Source organism: Vipera berus, assembly GCF_964194415.1.
Source record: "Vipera berus genome assembly, chromosome: 1".
Classification (NCBI taxonomy): Eukaryota; Metazoa; Chordata; class Lepidosauria; order Squamata; family Viperidae; genus Vipera; species Vipera berus.
Window position 1 is genome coordinate 118,248,822 of NC_138202.1, and position 24,400 is coordinate 118,273,221.

At 41.2% G+C, this 24,400-nt stretch overlaps 1 protein-coding gene across 2 annotated transcripts in view; it reads right to left on the reverse strand.

The window, feature by feature from the left end:
• Positions 1 to 24,400, reverse strand: part of LOC308664891 (uncharacterized protein) — a 58,891-nt gene that overhangs the window by 1,387 nt on the left and 33,104 nt on the right. The window contains exons 2-3 of one of the 2 annotated variants that reach the window (XR_014025777.1): positions 2,463 to 2,523; positions 83 to 412 (exon numbers count right to left, since the gene is read on the reverse strand). Coding sequence is in view for 1 of the 2 variants with exons in the window: in XM_081322433.1 (XP_081178559.1) it covers positions 400 to 412; positions 2,463 to 2,516 (67 nt within the window). In the remaining variant the exon portion in view is untranslated. The remainder of the gene's footprint in view (positions 1 to 82; positions 413 to 2,462; positions 2,524 to 24,400) is intronic. The other variant, XM_081322433.1, reaches the window with a different exon arrangement.

The following is a 24,400-nucleotide window of genomic DNA, read 5'->3' on the forward strand; positions in this document are numbered from 1 at the left end:
GTTGAAGTCCATGAGTCATAAAAGAGCCGAGGTTGCCTACCCCTGCCCTTGCTGCTTGCTTAATTGCCCAGCATTTCCTTACCTGTCTCGTGGTCTGGACTGCTTTTCACCGAGTCACCCACCACCTGTCCTGTTTGGTTGACAAGGCAGGAATACTCGTGGCCTTTCTGCCACTCCTTTGCCAACACACTCAGGCGACTGGCAGTGGCGAAGTTGCACTTCCCTTGTGGCTTGACCTCCTCAGTAGCAAAGGAGAGCCGATTAATCTTTTCGCCATCACGCTCCCAGATCACATCCAGTGGCCACTTGTAGTGGAAGCCCTGGACCAGGCACACCAGGGTGATGCGCTTTTTGTGGCATAAAGGGCTCAGGAGAAGGACGCTTGGTGGTGGCTGATTGTCACAATTTGGATCTGCAGGAGAGAAGTAGCCCGTGTTTTGCCCTTACAGACAGACTTAACCTCCGATTAAAAGCAAGACTCAGAAATGAAGTGGCCTGTCAAGGAAGAAAGGTCCCTTCTCAGCCTTCAAGCCCTCCAAGAAAGACTTGGAGTGGCACCAGATATTCCAGAAATCGTGGGTGCTCCATCACTGGAAGTTTTAAAAAAGAGACTGGACAATTATCTGACTGAGATGGTATAGGACCTCCTGCTTGAGCAGGGGGATGGACTAGAAGACCTCCAAGGTCCCTTCTAGCTCTATCCTATTCTAAGTCCCATAATCCTCTGGAAACATACTGGCTGGAGGGCATGAAGCTGGAGAAGGCTGAACTTCGATTTAATTATGACACTTGCTACCACTTGGATGGATGCTTTTACTAAGCAGATCAATTAATGCCAATGGTACCCTTGAATCATATTAATGAATAAGATGACTAAAAGGGGATAAAGTCTCTGGTTTTAGCTCCGGTGTGTTTTCAAAATTGGGCTTGCTTTTAAGACTGTTTATACTAAAGCATTCCTTAAATGAACATTTTTCTAGATATTTTTTAAAAACTTTAAAGTAGGATAAATAGGCCAAGCAAATGTCAACCACAGTGAAATAAACTAGCTCAAGACTCAGTTGGGGGGGGGGGGTGGTCCTGTGATTTTTAACTGTCAAATATGAAGTGTGGTCTTGTCACTGTTTTGTTTCTAAAGCTGCTCCTATCATCTAGTTTCTCTTTATTTGATAACCCTTCAAATGAACTGAGACACAGATTGTATTGACTTAAGACATTAGGTTAGAAATCAGGAGACCCTGAGTTCTAGTCCCACCTTAGGCACAAAGCCAGTTGGGTGACCTTGGGCCAGTCACTCTCTCTTAGCCCTAGGAAGCAGGCAATGGAAAACCACTTCTGAAAAACCTTGCCGAGAAAACTGCAGAGACTTGTCTGGGCAGTCACCAGGAGTTTTCTTAAAAAATGACTCGAAGGCATCCCACCACCCAAAGCATCGGTTCAATTAAATCGGCCTTCCCTAATTAGCAACCAGCCCTGTGCCTCGGACGGAATACAGCTCCCAACAGCGGGAACATTATGGGGAGTATAGTCTAAAAACTCTGCTACATCTGAAAAGCAACTGGTTGGGAAAGGCACCGTTAAATCTACCTGAAGGCATGAGAGCTGCCTCCGAGTTTTGAGTTTTCTTAAAGCAGGGCAACTTGGAAGGCTCCAAGGGCCCACTTCCAAGGCCAGATCTCAGCGACCAGCTGGCCAAAGCTGCCCCCCGCCTGCTCTTTCCAGCTCCGCCGGGGACCATACAGCCAAGCTCTAATACAGGGGTAGGCAACCTCGGCTCTTTTTATGACTCACGGACTTCAACTCCCAGAATTCCTGAGCCAGCCAAGCTGGCTCAGGAATTCTGGGAGTTGAAGTCCGTGAGTCATAAAAAGAGCCGAGGTTGCCTACCCCTGCTCTAACGGTTCTCGCAAAGCGAGGAGGACGGCGACTGCTCGGAAGGACCCGCTGGCTTGTTTTCGGGAACGCAGAAAGCCGACCCTACCACAGGAAGGTTTGCCTCTTGCCCAGCTGGGGATACAGTTTGCCCTTCGCCCAAGACAAGTGGCCTGCTCCGGGGACGTCGCTGACCTTCCCCTTGGCCCGCTGCACGGGCCAAGGCAAAGCGCAGAGGCCTTCTGCTGCCCCTGAAAGCCGCCTGAGCGTGGGGAGGGGAGGGGAGGCTCGCTCCCGCTTCTCCTCCGCCGCTTCCTCCAGCCTCTGGCGCGGGAGCCGAGCGGCTGCCTTGGGCGCTCCCTTCGCCCGTCCGACGAGAGGCGAGGGCGGACTCCCCGGCAAAGAGGAGCAAGCCCGAATTTGCCTCCCCACTGCGCAGGCGGCAAGGGAAGACTCCCCCCCCCACACACACACTCCGGCGATCTGACCCTCTGCCGCTCCCCGCCTCGGACCGCCCCAGACTCGCGGGACACCCCCCCCCCGGGGGAGTTGGGAAAGAGCAGGCGAAAGCGGGCCGCTTTCGGACTCACCTGTGACCAGGACCTGCGTTCCGGTGGGGGCGAAGTGAGCTTGTTCTCACAGCGCTGCAGTCTTTCCGGGCGCCTTTGCAAAAATCTTCCCGGCTCTTCCCGAGCCTTTGGCGGCCGGCGTCGCCGCTCCCCCTTCGCCCGCCGGGGCTTGCCACGTCCAGACCAGCCGGGCTTAGTGACCGTTCCGTCCAAAAGGGGGCAAGGCGACGAGCACCGCTCGGCCAAGGACGTCGCAAACGCTCAGCCCGGCCAGAGGTCGGCCGGCGAGCGGGAGCCCTGGCTTCTCATTCGGCAGCCTCCCAAAAGGCCCTGCGCCCCGACGCCTAGTTCGGCTTCCAACGACTTCTCTCTCCCGGGACCTGACCTGGGATCCGAACGCTTTTCCGCGGCTCCTAACAGCCCCCACCTTAGTCCCTCGCCTGGCTAGAGTATCAGACGCGCTTTGTATCACTGTGCCCGTACTGTATACACAGTCAGACGAGGCGCGGCAAAAACTTCCTTTCACTTTTTACGGGCAGCCCCGGACGTCCAAATTGCACCCAGAGTGTTAATTCAACAGAGCCTTGGTGGAGCAGTGGGCTAATGCCTCCTTAAGTAACACCAGCTGCCTGCAATTAGTGCAGGTTCGCATCCCACCAGGCTCAAGGTTGACTCAGCCTTCCATCCTTCCGAGGTAGGTAAAATGAGGACCCAGATTGTTGGGGGCAATTAAGCTGACTTTGTAATAATGCTGCTTGGGGGTGTGTGAAAGCCCTAATAAGCAGGCATATACATAGAATGAAGGCTACTGCTAAGCTTGTAAGCCGCCCTGAGTCTTCGGAGAAGGGCGGGATATAAATGGAATAAAAAAAAAAATCACGCTCACTTCTCCGACGCCTGACGGTCCCTGGATGTTAGGCGTTTCGGAGACTGACGGTTGGGGCTGGGGACTGGGGTGTCCTCCGATCCGGGGGCCAACTCCTAGGCAACTCAGGTGTTCTCATTTATCCTACCATCCCCCAGCTTGAAATCGCCGATTTCCATTTTTAAATGCAATCCCGCCCCCTCCAGCTTCCTTCCAACTTCTGGGGTTGGGGATTGAGATTGGTCCCCGTCAGCTGCCCACAGGATGCTGATCAAAAGGTGTTTGCCTGCGCTACTGCATTGTGTCTATATTTTTTTCCTTCCACTTTTGCTGTAAAAAACCATCCAAGTCTCCCAGGAATGCCCTCAGTAAAATGGTGGGCAGGGCACTGAGGTGACAGGCCCACCAAGTGGACATGCAGTGAGTGGAACCAGATGGGCTTTACCTATGGAAGAATCCAGGGCCAACCCCTGATCTGAGAGGGCCATGGCACGGCTCCTGCCTCCTTAGTAGAGCATCCACTCCAAGCCCACAGGCTCAGAAGCAGCAACACCAGGTGCCTCGTCAAACCAGTAGATCAGAGGTCCCCAACCTTTTGGGCTCCAGGGACCGGTTACATGGAGAGAGCTTTTTCCACGGACCGGAGGGGATGTGGTTTTGTGTGCTGCCTGCATCCCGCAGATGGGACTTTGCTTGTTTGTGCTGGCATGCCATGGCCTGGTGCTGGTCCAGGGCCCGGGGGTTGGGGACCCCTGCTGTAGATGATGAGATCGTGCGGATGATGCTGATGGCAGTTTGATCATCATCATTGCTGAAATATTGAATCATATCAAACATCAGACTCATAGGATACAAGGGTTGGAAGATTTCTGGGAGTGCTTCTAGTCTAGTCCTGACCAATTCCGAAATCCCTTACTTCAGTCTCCCCAGCAAATGGCTATCCAAACTTTAGATACATCAAATCCCAACACTTGTCAGTTCCATGGCTGAGAACATTTCTCAACTATCTGGAAATTTTTCCTGATATCCAACTTAATTTGACTTGTAATTAAAATCCCTTGTCGTTTGTCCTGTCTTCTGAAATAACTTTGAATAATTTCTGCCCTGTCTTCAACATGACAGTCTTTCAGATGCCTGTAGACAGCTACCATGTCTCATCCCCATCTTCTCTCTAGACCAACATATTCAATGCTACCAACGTTTCTTGTTCATGGGTTTTTTTTTCTTCCTGTCATTTTGGTTGCTCTACTGTGGACATGCTCCAGTTTGTCAGTGTCCTTTTGAAAATAGGGGTTCAGAATATTCTAGGAATGGACAGACCAAGAAGGAACAGGGTCTTCTCTTGATTATATTTCTTCTGATGCAGGATTGAATTTGCTGTTTCTTACAGCTGCAACATACTATTGACTCATGTTGTTCCACCAAGACACCCAGATTTTTTCTGCATGTTCTGTTGCTTCTTTTCATGCCTTTAGTTTTTCATACCCAAATAAAAAAGCTTTACCTTTGTTCCAGATGAAATGGATTTTATTTATTTCTAACCATTGTTCTAGTTTGTTATTAAATATCTCTCAACAGGGAGAAAGCAGAATTACTCAACTTGTTTTTTGCATCCGTCTTTGCACAAAGGGAAAAACAGTCCAAGCCATCTACCGTAAAAAACGGATTAGAAACACGAGTTAAGATAGGCAAGAAAATGGCAAGTGAACACCTGTCCACCCTAGACGGATTCAAATCATCAGGACCAGATGGATTATACCCCAAGGTTCTGAAGGAACTAGCAGATGTGATCTCAGAACCATTGAACTATATCTTTCAAAGATCCTGGAGCACTAGAGAAATACCAGAGGACTGGAAAAGAGCTGATGTAGTTCCCATCTTCAAAAAAGGAAAAAAAAATGGATCCAGGAAAATTACAGACCTATCAGCCTGACCTCAATATCTGGAAAGATTCCGGAAAAGATAATCAAACAATGAATCAGCAAACACCTAGAGGCAAACAAAGTCATTACCAAAAGCCAACATGGGTTTGTCAAAAACAGATCATGTCGGACATGCATTCTTTGACCAGGTGACAAAATTAGTGGACCAGAGGAATACTGTGGATATAATTTCCTTGGACTTCAGTAAGGCATTTGATAAAGTAGATCACAACTTGATAAGATAAAAAAATGTGGGTTAGACAGCATCACCACCAGATGGATTCATAGCTGGCTGACCAGCTGTACTCAGCATGTGGTCCTCAATTGAACTGCATCTACATGGAGGGAAGTGTGTAGTGGGGTGCCCCAGGGCTCTGTTCTGGGCCCAGTGCTCTTCAACATCTTCATCAATGATTTGGGTGAGGAGATAGATGGGGAACTCATCAAATTTGCAGATAACACCAAGCTGGCAGGAATAGCCAACACTCCAGAAGATAGGCTTAAGATACAGGAGGATCTGGACAGACATGAACATTGGGCGCTATGTAACAAAATGAAATTCAATGGTGAAAAAAGTAAAGTTCTACATTTAGGCAAGAAAAACCAAATGCACAGGTGTAGTATAGGTGGTACCTTACTCAATATTAGTAACTGTGAGAGGGATCTTGGAGTCCTAGTGGGCAATCACCTAAATATGAGCCAGCAGTGTGCTGCTGCAGCTGCCAAAAAAGACAACACAGTGCTAGGCTGCATTAACAGAGGGATAGAATCAAGATCACGTGGAGTATTAATACCACTTTACAATGCCTTGGTAAGGCCACATTTGGAATACTGCATCCAGTTTTGGTCACCACGATATAAAAAAGATGTTGAGACTCTAGAAAAAGTACAGAGAAGAGCAACAAAGATGATTAGGGGACTGGAGGCTAAAAGATATAAGGAACGGTTGCTGGAATTGGGTATGTGTAGTTTAATGAAGAGAAGGACAAGGGGTGACATATAACAGTCTTCCAATATCTTAGGGTTTGCCACAAAGAAGAGGGAGTCAAGCTATGCTCCAAAGCACCTGAAGGCAAGACAAGAAGCAACGGATGGAAATTAATCAGAGAAGCAACCTAGAATGAAGGAGAAACTTCCTGATAGAACAATTAATCAGTGGAACAACCTGCCTCCAGAAGCTGTGAATGCTCCAACACTGGAAGTTTTAAAGAAGAGATTGGACAATCATTTGTCTGAAATTGTATAGGTTTTCTTTCTGAGCAGGGGGTTGGGCTAGATGACCTCCAAGGTCCCTTCCAAATAATAATAATAATAATAATAATAATAATAATAATAATAATAATAATAATAATAATAATAATAATAATAATAATAATAATAATAATAATAAAATAATAATAATAATCGTTGTTGTCGTTGTTACCTCCCTTTAGTGTAATCTTAATATACAGACCTCCTTTTAAACTCTAAGCCTTAATAATATATCAGCATAAAAACCTGATGAAAACAATTCAATAAAACTTTGGGAAACAAGGATTTATTGTAACAATGTACAACAAAATGGTTCTTCACCCATCCCCTGCACTCTGTCTGAACCTCCCCAAACTGTGAGGTACACCTCACAGTTTGGAAAACCCTGCTTTAAGGGATTTGCTATGTTCCGGTCTTTTTGTCATCTGCCAATCTGATGATATTATGTTTTAACTCCTGGAGCTAATGTTCGATCAAGTATGTTTCCAAGTAATGATAGTTTAGCACAGTCACATTATGCCATCTTCTTTATTAGAATCACATTGAAGGCTTTGTTAAACAATTGACTGAAGTCAAGATATACTATGTCCACTGCATTTTTATGGTCAACTAACTGGTTACTGTGAAGAAAGTTTGCACTCAGGTCCTCTCCCCCTCCCCACTTTTGGAACAGCATTTATTCGTTTCCAGTTGTCTAACACTATGTGTGGTTCAAATTATTGTCAAAGATCACAGAGAAATGACAGTCTACAAGTTCTGTTAGGACTTTTGTCTTAGAAGTTTAACTTTTCATAGTAACCTGGTGCTCCCTCGCTACTAAAGAGTGGAATCTAATCAAGGAGAGAACCAACCTAGAACGAAGGAGAAATTTTCTGACAGAACAATTAATCACTGAATGACTTTCCTCCAGAAGTAGTGGGTGTTTCAACACTGGAGGTCTTGCAGGAATTGGGTATGTCTAGTTTAATGAAAAGGAGGATTAGGGGTGACACGATAGCAGTGTTCCAATATCTCAGGGGCTGCCACAAAGAAGAGGGAGTCAAGCTATTCTCCAAAGCACTTGAAGGCAGGACAAGAAACAACGGATGGAAACTAATCAAAGGGAGAAGCAACCTAGAATTAAGGAAAAAATTCCTGACAGTTATAACAATTCATCAGTGAAACGACTTGCCTCCAGAGGTTGTGGGTGTTTCAACACTGGAGGTCTTTAAGAAGAGATTGGACAACCATTTGTCTGAAATGGTATAGGGTTTCCTTATTGAGCAGGGGGTTGGACGAAGACCTCCAAAGTCCCTTCCACCTCTGTTATTCTATTTTCTACCTCTTTACTTACCTTGGATTGCTACTTCCTGCTTATGTCAGCTATGTTATCATTAGTTCTGTTTGAATACTATTCTCCTTTGCAGAGAAGTCCAAGCAAAGTAGGAAATGATGAACTCTGTTTTCTCTCTGTCACCTGTTACCATTCTACCCTCTTCTCCAAGAAGCAAGCCCACTCTTTCCTTTTTCTTCCCCTTACTATTTACATAATTAAAAAGAAAACGTTTCATTACTCTTAGCTTTTTGAGTGTTAGCCTTGCTTTCTGCATTTTAGTTATTTTCTGGTATCCTTCCTTAGTGATTGCATCCTTCTTCCATTCCCCTTCTAATTCTTAGCTCAATCAAAAGGTCCTTATGCATCTACAATGATTCTCAAACTACTCATTCATTTTTTACTATTTACTGAAATAGTATCCAGTTGTAGTTTCAGTACCTTAATTATGGGAAGTTCAAAATCTCATGTACTCTCTTTGACTTAAAGATTTTTTTATCTATAAGAAGCTGCTCAGTACTTCTTGTTGTATAGTACTTCTTCAAGTTGGCTTTTCTGAACTCTAGAAGTGCATTTCCAAGTATGCTGCATTTTCCTTTCCGTAGATAAAAACTCTATTTTATTTTGACAGCTGAGCAAAGCTCCATTTCCTGTGGTAAAGCTATAAAAGATTTAAAATGTGAAAGATGCCAACATATCTTTTTAAAGTCAGAATTAGCAAACTTTGTTTTTGCTTGTATGCAAAAGCAGTTATGAGTTTCAGTATACATAACCATTTAAAAACAACCTGTCTCTTTAAAAGATTATTTACTTCAGGGTTTAAAACTACCCACTTTGCATCATTGAGTCAAAATAAACACTCTTTCCGCTCAGACTGTTTTTCCTCTGGTTTTAAAGAATAGTGTATTAAGTTTTAAGATCATTAAATTGCATTTTTATATACACCCATTGATGTTAGTGAAAGATTTGTGCTTTTCCATATTCTATCTAACACCTAAATGTAATTTTTTTAAAAAATGAACTTGTACTTCTTTCTGAATACATTTTCCCACCCACCCCCATTAACTTTGCTCTTATAATTTTATCAGCAACTTGATAGACAAAAATGATCTCCTGTATTGATTTTTTCATCAATATTGCATGAAACAGCCTTAGCAAGCCAGGATTCCCCATGAACATAGGCCTTGTCCCCAGTGACCATTCTATGATTCAAATAGTGTTATACCAGTCTTGTTTGTATAATGCGAAACCGGTTTATCACCACAGAACCTTGGGATGTATATTTAATTGATCCTGCCTCTCCCCACCAGTGTTGATGCATCATAGCTGGATAACGGCAGAGAGAAGCTTTAATCGGAAGATGGAAAATGCATATCATGGACTGTTTGTGAGCCAGTCAGTTCCCACAAAATCTCTCCCACCAACATTAGTACTGAGGACAATACATTCCATTAGACAGCTCAAATATCATTACTCTGGTGAGATCTTACATTGTTAAGTAGAAAAATAATCATATCCCCCCCAAAAAAAAATATTTCTGACTCAGATGCCTTCCTATATATTCTCCACTTTTTTAAACTTAGGCGATGCCAAAATATGGTACAGGTATGCAAAGAAGCAGGTAACTTGACCAGTTACCTCAGGGAAGTCAATCCTTCTCCATTTGTGCTACAGACTCCTGATTGCTGTTTTCCTACATTGGTTAGTGATGTGCTGAAGGGGAGAACAACAAAGAGAAAAACCAATTGCTTCTAATGAGTTCTTCACCCACAAACCAGGACAACACCACTTGGTAGTGATTCAAACAGAAGGAAAGAAGTCAGGATAAGGGCTCAGCTTAAATGGCAGTAGGCTCAACTATCAGTTTTGTGTTGGCATTGTTAATACCAAATCAAGAATGGGGTGATTGTGTTTTAACTAGCAATCAGAAATAAACTTGTGTTACTCTATGCCAAGGAGTACTACTATAAATTGATTTTTTCCCCCAATCCAAACTTACGTATAATCAGAAGACAATGCCACTGTCATCCGTGCGTATGGGCATATGCAAAAGAAAGTGGGGAAAAGGAAAAAAAAAGGCACAAAGCACACACCTCTTAGGTACTACATAAAACTAAGAATATAGTCATATCACATCATAAATTAAATTATAATATTAACAATATAAAAGAAAAGCTTATAAACTCATATATGTAGTCCTCCAAACTGGACTCCTGGTGATAAAATCTATGTTCAAATATAGAAAGAGAGATGAGTTCTTTAGACCATTGTATAATTGATGGCAAATGGATGTTCTTCCAGCTTTATAGTATCCTTTTTTGTGATCATAAAAGCAGACAATATTTATTTCCATTATCTTCCTGTTAGTTTCCAAACCATTGATACATAATTCAAAGGGATATAAGCCTCTATAAAAAGAATGGGAAGAGTATTAATATGTAAAACAATTTCTATCCAAAAAGAACTCTTGTAGCGCTTGGTGACATCTGGGCGTGAACCAGTGTTGCTTTTTAAGCATATCTCCAGCTGTGAGATGAAACCATCAATTTCTTGCTTAAAAAAATGATAGGTATTCACATGCAAAATAATTTTGTTGATGAAGTTGAATTAACCATAATTTTAGACATATTGAAATGTGACACAGAGAGGCCCAGAAGACAGTATAGTGATAAACATTAATGCTTACATACCCAATATTTCCCAATATTCTTGGATGTCTACTTTAATGTATTCTAATAGCCTTTTATAAATAGCTGTTACAGGCTGATTATTATAAACAATATGTTAAATCCTCCAGAGCGAGAGAAGCACTTAAGGCTGCTGGCCCACATCTAGATCATGTCAAAAAATGTTTTAACTGAAGATATTGCCTCTCTGCACTGTCTGGCAAATGATCCTTATATTTCAACTCCTCCAATAAGAAAAAAAAAACCCTGTTAACTGGAGGTAGTAGATTGAACAACATAACATCAATGCTCCAAATTTGTTTCCAGGTCAAAGTGCTGATTGTTTTCCATGCAAATTCTAACCAGTCCAATCCTGCTTAAATTTGGGTGTCAAACTGCTGGATGTATCATGGCAAAACCATGTCCACCTCATTGCTGACAATGGAAAAAAAGTCACGATATGTTGCAACACATCACGTGACAGTGTGAGTTTGACACCCCTGGTCTAGGTCAAGTAAGTATAATGACCTGCTGAGATATAAGCCCATTTCCTGTTTTGTTTCTATTTGAAGCATAATTAGTTTGATATGCTACCACTGACTAATAATGGAATAATTGCCTTTTGCATGCAGTAGATTTCTGTTATGCATGGATCTCCCAGGTGAGAAACTGTTCCACATTAAGGCCACTTTCTTGGATATGTGGTTACATGATGTAGTGGCCCAGAGGTGTTTTGGGTGCATAGGCCCCTTATCTTTTTTTTATTGAAAAGTTTTACAATACATTTTATCTTTAGCAAAACAAAACCCCTCCCAACCCCCTCCCCTCCCACCCTCTTCCCACTCCCCAACCCTCCCCAACCCCTCCCTCCCTTTCCCCTCCCCCCCCCCGACTTCCCAGAGCTGAGTACAGGGTATAAAAATACAAACAATCATAATCTAACTTATGCAAACAATCCTAAACTATTTAAACTATCGCACTTTAACTCATATAGATAAAGTCCAAATGTATATATATATCATATCAATAATTATTCAAATGCAAAATAATACTTTTTAGTCCCATATTTGCTCCGTAGTATCTCTCTGTTGCAAATAGTCTTTCAGGTGCACTAAGATCTTTACCATATCCTCGAAATTAAAAACTTTACAGTCCATTCTTCTGTAATCAGTAATTCTACCTTTTTACTAGAAATCTTACTGCCATAGTTAAATTCAACATCCATTTAATATCCACCACAATAATATCAATAATACCCAATAAGAACAATTACAGAAAAAACAATTTTATATCAATTATTAAAAACTATTCTTCTTTCCAACTGGGCTTTAAATTTCCATACTAAAACCAAGTTTATACAACCTTTCCTTCTCCTAATATATTATACAGCTTGAAGTACCATACATTACTTTCCAAACTTAAAATTTTTTTATATAGTCACATCATTCTTATGTTTTCTATTACATGTTTCATTATTGCCCATAAAGATATTACAAGTTAACTTATCTTATCTTAACCTTTTCTACTTATCCTGTTCAAAGTTGGTTTGATGCACCCTGGTTAGCCATGCTAAGTATGCACACAAAGCTTGGAATCAAAAAATATATCATTTGATCACATAAAAATAATCCTTCTGGGCTTGGTTCTTGGTTGCATAGGCCCATTAATTTATTACTTATTTTGAGCAAATTGTCTAAGTGTATCATCAATGAAGGGGACGCGGTGGCTCAGTGGGTTAGGACGCTGAGCTTGTCGATCAGATGGTTGGCAGTTTGGCGGGTCAAATCCCAAGTGCCGCGTAACAGAGTGAGCACCTGTTACTCGTCCCAGCTTCTTCCAACCTAGCAGTTCGAAAGCACGTAAAAATGCAAGTAGAAAAATAGGGACCACTATGGTGGGAAGGTAACAGCGTTCCGTGCGCCTTTGGCGTCTAGTCATGCAGGCCACATAACCACGGAGACGTCCTCAGACAAGCGCTGGCTCTTCGGCTTTGAAACGGAGATGAGTTGGAAACGACTAGCACGCATGTGCGGGGGAACCTTTACCTTTACCTTTATCATCAATGATCTTTAAGTCAGTTGACAGGCAGTTTCCTTTGTGTCCAGGGAAGCCCAAAGATGTTTGGAGGGTACACATGCCCATTTATTTATTTCTACTAATTTTGTTTAGAATGGAATAAGTGATTCTTTAATGATGCTGGGCTAAACAAGATGCTGTCCCAACCCATCCTGCCCAGTCTGCAGTACATATGGATGTATGATTTGAGTTGGGCCAAAGCTAATTTAAAGATTCAGCATGATCTGTGAGGCTAGTTGTTATATGAGTTTAGTTTGCTTACACTTGTAGCCGTTCAGAGATAATTATCTTTTATTATATTGAAATATTTACTGTACTTAGCATCTATAGAAGAAAATATTTGTAACTCAGTCCTGAACTGTGGGGTTCTTGGTGTTCAAATTAGATAACATCAGTGCTACATAAATACATTATTTATTTTTTCTGAAGGGCAGCATATGCTCATTACAAAGGCATGATATAAGGTACAATATTTTTATGCATTGTTTGTGAAATAGTTACAAAAATAGAGTTTATCATTATTTAATTGTCTGTCTTCAGTATCAGGAAAGAATAGCCAACTTCATCATCAGTAGTTAGGCAATCTGATCCTATCCAGCATTAGGCAAACCTAATTTCCATTGATCTTCTTATGTATACAGAAAAAGAAACAGTATGAAGGACAGAAGGTTTAAACTGGGGAAAAAACAGTGGGGGAAAGCTAGTACTTCTTTCCTTGCACCTCCCCTTCTTTCTTGCTCAAGATCACAACAATATTTTGTACAACAGCTTTAGTGACTATCTCTGTAGAATATGTTTCCAGGGAGGAAAGAGTCAACTGTCTGCTTCCTCTTATGTTTTGTTTATGCCTTCAAAGATGAAACCAAGTACCGTATTCGTTTTTCCCACCACAGGAGATTTTTGTAAAGGTAGTGCCTGTTATTGTATCATAGTGAGTCCCTGTATTCCACAGTGATAGACTGCTTTGCAGAAACTCTGGAGCCATCTTACCATGTCTATTTGGAAGCCCTAAATTCCTCTTTGCTGACCTTCCATAGACCATTGTCCTGTAAGTATAGCTAGACTCTCCTTCCCTCTCTGTAAAGAACTGGCTAGCAGGCAAGGATTTCAGAGGCAGGATTTCACAGAGAGAAGAAATGTCCTCCAGTCCATTTTCTGTCTGGCAACTAGGGCAGCACTTTAGAGTTCGGCTAAAGGTAGGTAGATAAATCTAATTAAGCTACCTATTTTCAGTACTGATGACCAGATGTTAACCCAAAAAGAATGGCCTTTTCTTCCCTTGTTTGTCAGTCTTTTCAGACTAATGACTTACATTTAGCTCAAACTTATTATTATAAGTTTTTGAAGTGCTAACGTTGGTGTAGCAACCTATCATACCTTGGCTGAGATACAGTATTAGGTTCTGATCCACCAGTTGGAATTCAAAAGAAATACACTGCATCAGCCGAGAGAAATTCCACTCTATTTGTTTATTGTTTTGAAACTATCAGAGGCTGCAATCTTATAGTAATTTACCTGGCTGGAAATAATTCTGAATGAATGCTATATAGGACTTACTTTTGGAACAGATGCCTTGTGGATGATATTGCAAGTGGGTGGCCATTATTGAATATTGTGAGGCGAATTTTTGGGCTAGGCTTTGATGTTGCATTATGTCTTAATGGGGTTGACTTAGTTTTAATTCAGCGTGTTGTGTAAGCCCAGCCACCATGATTTATACAGTGTAAAGTTATTAATCAAATTATAGCTTAATATGATATTTAGATGCAGTTTCTATCATACAAAAGGTAGAACAGAGTTATGAGCTTTCTTGTAGGGTAAAAATGCTCAACAAAAGAGGGAAAGAGAAAGTTAGCAATTTTCCTGCAATAGAAGTAACTTCTACTCCTCTGGAGTATAGAGGGAGAAAACTAGGATCCGGAAGTATTCATTGTAGCCAGTCAAGGAAAAATAGGACCCAGAACGCCCCATCCCACCCCTATGTCTTTCAGATGTACTGAAATTACAACAATGAGAATCTTTAGCCATTGAGATAGAGAGCTCAGGTTGGCAAAGTCTAATCAAGATTTATGATAAGATTGCTAGAAACTTTGATGCTCTTTCCCCCTCTGTGAAAATGGCTAGGATGTGACTCTGGTCCTCCAACTCTTTGGCCAGCTAAGGCTCCTTTTTATGCTGTGGATCATGAGGCAGCTTTGGAATGAGATGGCTTAGGTATGCAGAGGTAGAAAGGGGTGCCTTTGAGTGTGTGGACTTGTATCACATGCTGAGAATACAAGAAGCACACAGAGGCCTGTCAAATTTCGATCAGCCCCTGTTCCTATCCCAACCACTGATCCCTGTCAACACAAAGATAGAATGCTGAGCCACTTCACTGGAAGTCTTTCAGATTCAAAACTGAATCCTTGCCTTCCATTAAATGACTGAACTGATTCCACAACAGCTCATTTTCCAAGTCTTCCAGCTTGTGTTGGCCCTTTTCAGAGAGACTGAAAGTGCCCAGATGCTGGAGGCTTATTTGTCCAAGTAGCAGGGGGTATCAACACACGTAGCAATTATCTTGGTTGATGAAGAAGTCCAGTTTTAGTCCTTCCTCTTCAGTAGTATGGCAGGAGGTAAAGCTAGGTCAATTCACTCCAGAATTATTACTCACCAAACCTATAAAGGCAGAAGACTTCAATGGGTTTGGGAGATGGGAATCTGCTCTCATAATGAAGAGAGGGTGAAAAACGGTGAAAGAAAGAGAACAACTTGCCCATCTTATGTTGGAAAGGTCATCACAATATTATTGGATGAGATGCATATTACTACCTCCCCTCCTCAGATGCACCAATATTTACCATATTGCTGGGCTACAAAGAGGAGGTGGCATTGGATAAGAACAGCGGCAGGCAGAGCCACATGTGCAGCCATCTTGGTCTTGAATTAACAGACAATGGAAGCTTTTCTAAACTAACAGAAAAATGGAAGCTGTGGTTTCCTGCAAAGGTGCTCACTCTTTTGCACAGGAACACCAATGGTGAGCTATATTAAATGTGAATGTGGTTTCTCATTTCTAAACTAAGGAGTTTCACCCATTCCTCAAATGAGAAATGCACCAATTAATATTTAGTAAAACTTTTTTTAAAAAAATATACCTAATTTTTTCTCTGGCAAATATGTTCCTTTTTGGATTAATGTATCTCCACTTCATTTTTATTTCTTTTTCAATTGTTTTACCATATATTCCCTTGTGAGTCATGCATACTTAGTTGCAAGCCCACTGGAAAGCCATTCCTTCGCTCTCTTTTGTTGATGTGAGCCAGTTTTGAAGATAGTAATTATCTGAAAAGTAGGATAAACATACAGCAAATAAGCAATAAACATATATGAATTTAAATAAGGAGGGAGTGTGCAGCAATTAACAAGTACAGCAAATGTGCCTCAGTAGCCTAGGAGCTTTTACAATAATTTCATATAGTTAAAATTATGTTGTAGAATCATTCCAAATAATAAAAAAGTGCTTATAAATCTACTCTTGGAAAGTAAATTAAAGAAGTAATGACCACCCCAAACTTTAAAATGGGAAGGAAGATGGCACTTTCTTTCCCTATTCTCTGCCTCAGCATATATGCTGGATTTTAACCCAGTGAATCTCTGAGCTATTGTTTCTTCAATTATGGCTTTTTCTTTCTGTCATAAAGAAGAGCATGGGGAGACTTCTCTCATCTACTAAAACTTTTCCAGAGAATGTGTTCCTGCAAACTCCTGGCTTTTCAGTGCATTCAACTGCCTAGTTTAGCAATATATCAGAAACATTGCCTAATTATTAAATGAATAATGCAGCTTTTTATCTGTTGCAGCAACATCTTCCCCACTTTATTCCTCACATCTCTGGCTCTTTCGTGTTCTATGTAGTCCTGACTGCTTGTTTAGTGACCACTCGAAGTTATGCCCCCCCCGCCCGCGGCAAAAGCTACTTATAAATTTTGAAATATTCTGCAAACAGGTGCTAGTCTTGTGATCCTGTAGCAGGCTTCCTTTGTAAGGAAGCCCCAGAATAGCACATGGTTGCCAAGAGGCAGCCTCTTTAGGAAAGCTGAACCTTGTATTGGCCAGGAGCCTCTCCAGAAGACAGAAGGGTAAGTTGGGTGCCCTTGGGCCCTGAACCTGGCTGAGAGCAGGATGAGCCCTTATAGTTCCTGGATAGCTATGTGGGAAGCAGGCCTTGGCCTACAAGCAGTAACCACCCCACATACTGGTAGCTTCTGCTGTCCGGCTACAGGCTCCCTTGGTTGGGTGAATGGCAGGGTGGGGAGCAGGCCAAGGCCGGCGGGGTCCCTGACAGCAGAAAGCAGAACACAGGGCACTTCAGGAGGTGGGGGAGGCTTTGGGAGGCCCTGGGTGGGTGAGCTTGTGCCTGTGCTAGGCCTCCCAGGGCCCCCCTAGCCCTATGCTCCACTTCAAGACCCATGCAGTCACTTAATGTCCTCTTCAGGGAGAGTAGGCCCACATGATCTCCTCACTTAAGGACCATCATGACTTGCGACCATAATGGGCAGACTCCATTACAATTACAGCTCAAGAACTATTTGAATAGAAGGGGTTTGGCATTGTTTTCTTCTAGGTCAGACATGTCAAACTCGTGACATCATGTGACATTTCCCCATTGCCAGGAATTGGGGTGGGTGCGGTTTCTTCATGAAGTGTCCGGCCCGTGGGCCGGCAGTTTGACACCCCTGTTCTAGGTTATTTTTTTTAAAAAAATAAATCTCCAACTGGTTGATAGCCTGGGATTTCCTAGTGATCTCCCATCCAAGTAATAATCAGGTCTGACCTTCCTTGAGTTTTTCAGGATCAGTCAAGGTCAGCTAGGTGCCTCCAGCTGCTCAGAACTTTGAAAATAGTGATTATTTAGAATGTCTTGGCACATTTCTATATATCCTTCAGACTCTGTTTCCTGCTAAATGTTCCTGCCTCTTCTTTAAATAGTCCAGGATATTATCTACATTTCTGAATAGGCAACTGCTCCCAGATGCCTCTTGGTTTTAGCCTTCTGATGAGCCCTTAATCAATTCTCAGTATTTCTAATGGGTAATCAAGCATTGCCAGCTGCCTGAGAACAGCAAAACAAAATAGCTAAATGGTCATTTTCAAGCAACAGTTATAAATATATATATATGTGTGTGCAAGCATGAACTTGTGGGTTTGGGAGCAGTTATTGGAAAAAATGGATAACTGACTCTGAGCAGACATGATGTTTGGCTGCATTTGTGGAATTAAAGTTGCCTATGCCAAAGAGGTATGTTTTTCTGGCTCAAAATATGGAGAGGGATATATAGGTAGTCCTCAACCTAATGAAGCCCCCACCAAAAAAAAAGATATTTAAAACCTGGTTCCGAAGTTCTGATGGCTACCTTTCCCCCAGTCACATGACTGCATTTTGGACACTTGGCAACCAGCCTGCATTTATGGCCGTTTGCAGCATCTCACAATCATGTGATGATAATTTATGACTGTTTTGCATTTACTTCTAATTTTTTTTGCAAAAGTACCCTGATTTGCTTAATGACGACTGCAGAAAAAGTCATAAAATTGGGTCAGTTGTGTGGGTGATCCGCTTTACGACCATTAATGGGCAGGCTCCATTATGGTTGTAAGTTGAAGATTACCTGTAAGTGTCTAACAATTTGTTTTGTAACAAATTGTGTTCCTGCTGGTGTCACTGTTTCCTTTGCAGCATGTAGCTACCCCTTTGAAACAATGCACTACTGTAGGTTTCTAAGTTTTGCTAATGCAACACTGCCACTCTGATTGCCATTCAGCAAGTGATGCAGCTCACCCGTTTTATTTTCCCAAGGTATTCTTCTTGTAATTGAAAGTCCTAAAGTTGCTTACCTAGGGAATTGGCAAGGATGATAGTTGCAATGTCCATCTGGACTGACAGCTGTGGTGCCTTGTTCTGCAATTGGCTAGCAATCTGCAGTGCTGAATTTACTGCTGACCGGTGATTAGGAAGAGAAAACTGGTCACGGAGTCAACTAATCGGACAAGATCTGCAGGGATTGGGACTAAAGCAAAGCAATGAGAATGAGAAAACAAAATCCCAGGCATCAACATTTTGCTCCCCCTTCGAGACACTGACCATGCTGTGTGATCCAGAAAGAGGAGACTAGATGTTGGAAGCATGCCAGATGGAACTAGACCAGCTCTATACTTGTGAGCTACCCAGAGTTGCATAAGTGAGATGGATGGCTATATAAATTGAAATAAATAAACAAATAAAGCCCTTTGACCTTGAGTGGGCTGCCATTGGAAAGGACAATGGTTGCTCTTACTGAAAAGTCTTTGCTCTCTCTTTCTCTCAGTCTCTTACTTGGGCATATATGCAGAATAGGAGAACTCCTGGAAAAGTATTTGATATGCATACACATTTCTAATTTTCTTCATAATGCAGTTTGGTAAAAAAAATAAATCAAGAACTAACCAAGCTGGCTGTTTTCCCAAAATCAAAAATAGTTCTTTATTATATCCATGAAAGATATATTAACTAATTTGTACCACAACATTTCTTCAATATAAATTGCTGTTCCCAGAATGGCGAACAATGTAGTAAGAGTCAGCAACAATAAAACAAGAAAAACAGAAGCTAATGCAGCAAAAGGAAATAGCAGCAGTCCTTTCAGCTGGTAAAATAAAAAATGTCCTCCACTAGAAAGTTGATCCTTAATGATTCTGAAAAGTCTGAAAGATTGGATATATTTTTGCTTGGGTTCAAAATACAACAGGTGAATGTATCTTGAAAAACTATTTCCATCAGTGAACTGCCATCATCCCCATGATTTTTTCTTTGATCTTGTTTAAATGGCAGAGAAAAAGTTTGGAAGATGACTTCTAAAGTTATCTAAAGATGCGCTCAACAAGACACAAGAATTAAAAACCACATAAGCAGAATTATACAAAAGCAAAAAGCAAAATCATGGTCTTAGTATATATAAATATGTTTCTACTTTTAAAGAAAGATATATAATTTTCAACATTCATATTCAATGTTTGTATCCAGAAAACCACTGAGGTGAACCAAGTTAATCAAATCGGAATTACTTTATTGGTTTTACTAAAAATAATTTAGTAATTACAGTACATAATTTCTTTCTCACTTTTCATTGGGCTGGAACAAAGAAAAATGGAGATCAAGTAGGAATAAGATGATCCTTTAATTAAAGGTTTCTTCAAGAGACTGTGCTGCTGTGTTAATTTTTCAGCCCATGCTATTTCCCACACTTGTAAATACCATTTATTTAAAGAAAGATGTATTTTGCAGTGTTCTGCTGTAGTAAATCTGGCAATAACAAATGGAGTTCGTTTCTTTTTTTTTGTATTATTTATATTTCCTGGGATTTTTTCCCCAAATCAACTCTTCTTAAAGAATTATTCAAAACAGGACAAGGAAACCCTTTACCCTCAAATTCCCATCAGCCCAGCTAGCTTGGCCAACACCGTGGGACTGGGGAATAGTATTCCACCAAATTTGGTGTGTGCCCGGTTGCCCATTCTGATATAAAGAGTGTCCAGATATAAACCCCAGTTTAGATAAGCTGTTCCCAGTCTGGTACCTTCTAGATGTATTGGATGGCCAATCTCACCTTCCTCAGCCACAATGACTACAAATGCCTTTGAATGATAGGATCCTCCAAACTCTTCATGAAAGAAGGTATTAATTTGGTAAACACTAATTTTGAATAGTTCTGATACTTTGATTTCAGTTATGGCTTATCCTGACCTGTAGCCACATGGACAAGAAACAGAGAGGTACTTTTCTCTCTTTTTTTGTTCAATATTTTATTAATTTTCTATAGTCACAAATCCTTAATATTTTATCAGCAGCATATTGTCTGGGTTCCAACGTGTAGTTTACTAATACGTATTAAACTCCTTTCTCTGTCTCCTTTTTCTAGCCATTGATAAAATGTATCCCATGTTCTAAAGTATTCTGAATCTTCTTTCTCCTTCATTTTCAGTGTCAGTCTGTCCATTTATGCACAATATATAATTTTCTTAATTATCTCTTCCTCCTCTGGTAATTCTTCATCTTTCCAATGTTGAGCAAATACAATTCTCGCTGCAGTTAATACATGTAAGTTAAATACACACATTCCTTCTCATAATTTCCTACAATTGTACCTAACAAAAATAATTCTGGCTTAAAATCTATGTGTTTTTTTAGTCATTTTATCTAACCATATATGTATTCTTGACCAAAATCTTTTGGCTTTAGGGCATGTCCACCAAAGATGATAATATGTGCTTGGTTTTTGTCTACATTTCCAACAATTGTTAGACATACTTTTAAACATTTTCGCTAACCTGAGAGGTACTTTTCTCTTGTCATTGCCCTCTTGAAACTGTCAAATGGAGGTATGGGGCTCCAACTTGGAAATACTATGGAGTTATCTCAAGCTGGATGGATCTGTTCTTCAAGAATTTATTCAATTCATGTTATTGGCCTTCACTATGTCCTGCAGTAATGGATTCCAGAAGTTAATTATTCAATAAAGCTTTTTCTCCACTCCTTTGGCCTGTTTTAACTCTCTTTCCAATCAGACTCCTCATCCTATAGTTTTGTACTGTAAAAAAGGCAATTTGAGCCATTTGATAATTTAAACTTTTCTCTTCAGCACTTTTTCCAGCTCTTATGTTTTTTTCCAAGGATAGCAATTGGAAGTAGACACACTGTTCCAGATACTCATTTGTTTAAGAGCAATACAGTGTTAGCATTTATTTTCTGTTCCTTTCCGACCAATCCTGAGTCTTTTCCAGAGCTGCCATACTGAGTCAATATCTTTTTGGAGCTAATATTATGACCTCAGGATCTTTCTTCTGGTTAGTTATAGATGGCTCAGACCCCATGAAAGTATATTTGATGGGAGACAGCATTGCCCCAATATTCATAGTTTTATATTTATCTAAATTGTATCTCATTATCGTTTGGTTGATCATTCATTCAGTTTAAAGATTTTTTTGCAGTTTTTTATAAATCACCCTTAGTTTTTTACCACCTTGGATAATTTAATATTCTCTCCCAACCTGCCAGCAAACTACATAACCCTTATCAAATTTCCTGTCATGACTTTAAAAGTTGAGATGATCGTTTATGATCACACATCAAATTGTGTGCATTCTGAATTCTCTACTCCTTTAAAGCCCAGCCCCCTGCATATAGCACATTAAAAATCTTAAATCACTACTGCTGGGCTTGCATTCCTGAAAATTCATCTTCAGATTTTGAATAGTTTATTTGTATTTTGGTGATCTGGAATTCACAAAGTCTAAAGATTGTCACTTTCAATCTGGTGTAAAAAAAAATCAGTTTAAAGAAATAGAGCGGTGTCCTCTTTTTTGAAAAGAAATGAAAATGGAATGAAAGAGGCAGAAAAATAAAGGAGAATTTCTATCTTGAAGCGTCTATGGGTACATTATTTATAAGCAATATCAGGGAAAGGTTTGGACCTTTCTCCACTCTGACTCATATTAAAGTTCAAAATAGAACAGACTGTAATGCTACTTTTTAAACCAAAGCATTTTGTTGGCAACTGTATTAGGTGGAAAATGTCTTCACTTTTTTTCTCAAAGCAAGATAAATTTTCTAACCATTTCTCAAGGGTGTAGGTCTCCTCCTCCAGAGTACCAGGAGTGGAAAGCAGGACTATTAAAAACAAAGAAGCAAACAAATAATAGGAGGAGTTGATTTATAAAGTCTTCCTTTGGGCAATGGAAAGTCAAGGAGACTGCAGATCAGATGAGAGAGCCAGCTGTATAGTCAACGAAAGAGGCTGTGTCTTCTTCAGCCTCGCCTGCATCTGAGCTAAATAAATGCAAGGATGCTACATTCCATTCTTGGGAATGTTTCCAAAATTCCTCATCGCCCTCTCGTCAAATTAAATGAAAACTGGTAAAGGAAAAATGAAGGAGAGTTTTTCTATCCATCACTACTTTAAGGAAAAGACATGCTTCCTCTTTGCTAGTTGAAAAGTGAAACCTGAGTGGCAGGCCATGAAGCCTTGCTGAAGGTTTAACCGAATAACTGAGTTGGAAGGGACCTTGAAGATCTTGGCCATTCAGGCAGGAAACCTTATACCAGGGGTAGGCAACCTCGGCTCTTTTATGACTCATGGACTTCAACTCCCAAAATTGACTCAGGAATTCTGGGAGTTGAAGTCCATGAGTCATAAAAGAGCCAAGGTTGCCTACCCCTGCCTTATACAATTTCAGACAAATGCTTGTCCAGTCTCTTCTTAAAATCCTCCAGTGTTGGGAGCACTGAAGGCAAGCCGTTCTACCGATTAACTGTTCTCATTGTTAGAAAGTTTATCCTTATTTCTAGATTGGTTCTCTCGATTAGTTTCCATCCATCGCTTATTGTCCTGCCTTTACTCTTAGAGCCTTCTCATATGGCATAATGCTAAGCCATGGTTGTTGAATCATGGGGTTGTGGTTTTTGTTTTTTTTTTGTAATTGTCTGGATTTTTATAGGTCAGGTCTGGTAGCCCTAGTCAAGATCCCATTACATTCTGCCATTTCCAGGAAGGATCTAGAACACGGGTGTCAAATTCGCCACGGCACGTGACGTGTCGTGACATATCGCGACTCTTTCTGCATTGCTGGCAATGGGGTGGACGGGGCTTAGGTATGATGAAGCCAGCCAGTGGGCCGGCAGTTTGAAACCCCTGATTCTAGAAAGTATCTCAGTCATTTCCGCAGCTAAGCCCCATTGCAGCACTTTTATCTGCTGCTCCAACATACTTACAGCTAGGAGGCTGCAGAAATCCAAACAATGAGGAGAGGGCAACAAGTTAGTTGAATTTTGTGAATTCAGACTTTGGCACTATGGACTGGAAACATAATTTCTTTGCAGAGGATGCAGGAATGTTTGGCTGGATTATAGAATTTAGAAGCAGCAGTGCTGTGTTTTGTTGCAGTGCAAGTCTATGACTCTAAGGTGCTGGTACTTACCTTTAAAGCCCTACATGGCTTAGGCCCGGGATATTTGCAGGACTGTCTGCTGCCTGGAACGACTTCCCATCGCCCAGTGCGCTCACACAGAGAAGGCCTCCTCAGGGTGCTGTCGGCTAGACAATGTCGGCTGGCGACCCCCAGGGGGAGGGCCTTCTCTGTGGGAGCGCCAGCCCTGTGGAACCAGCTCCCCCTTGAGCTCCGGATGGCCCCGGATCTCCGGTCCTTTAGCCGCGGCCTCAAAATATTTCTTTTCCATCAGGCTGACCTGGACTGACGACAGGGTTTTTTAAAATGTTTTTTAATTTTTAATTGTTTAGTTTAATTTATTCATTGGGGCTGTTTATTTAATTTCTTTTAACTTTTGTATTGTTTTTATTGTTGTTAGCCGCCCTGAGTCCTTCGGGAGATAGGGCGGCATATAAGTCCCAAAAATAAAATAAATAAAATAATAAATAAAGTGGTGGAAAAGCATTGCGGTAGAATGCTTTAAACGGGCCTTTCCCAAAGAGGTAGCCCTGTTTGCAAGGCTAGTTTAAAGCATTATACCACAATCCCCTTTGCATCAAAGGAGGAAAGAGGATCCCCAAACCCATCACTCCCAGTGTACTAGCTGAGGATGATGATAGCTGTAGTCTGCCACACATTCTGTATCTGGGTTGAGATAGCCTTCTTTAACTGGGTCCTGATCATAGGTCAGGTGCAAGTTCATTTTCTCATCTTCTTAGAGCCAATTGAAATATGATGAACTGTGTTTGCTTAGCACATGAAAATAGTGTGATATCATGACACACATGTCTCTTTCGCATTCTGCTTTGTCATTCTGGTTTGTAAAACGTAGTTTTTTTTAGTTCAACATGAACATAGACAATGAA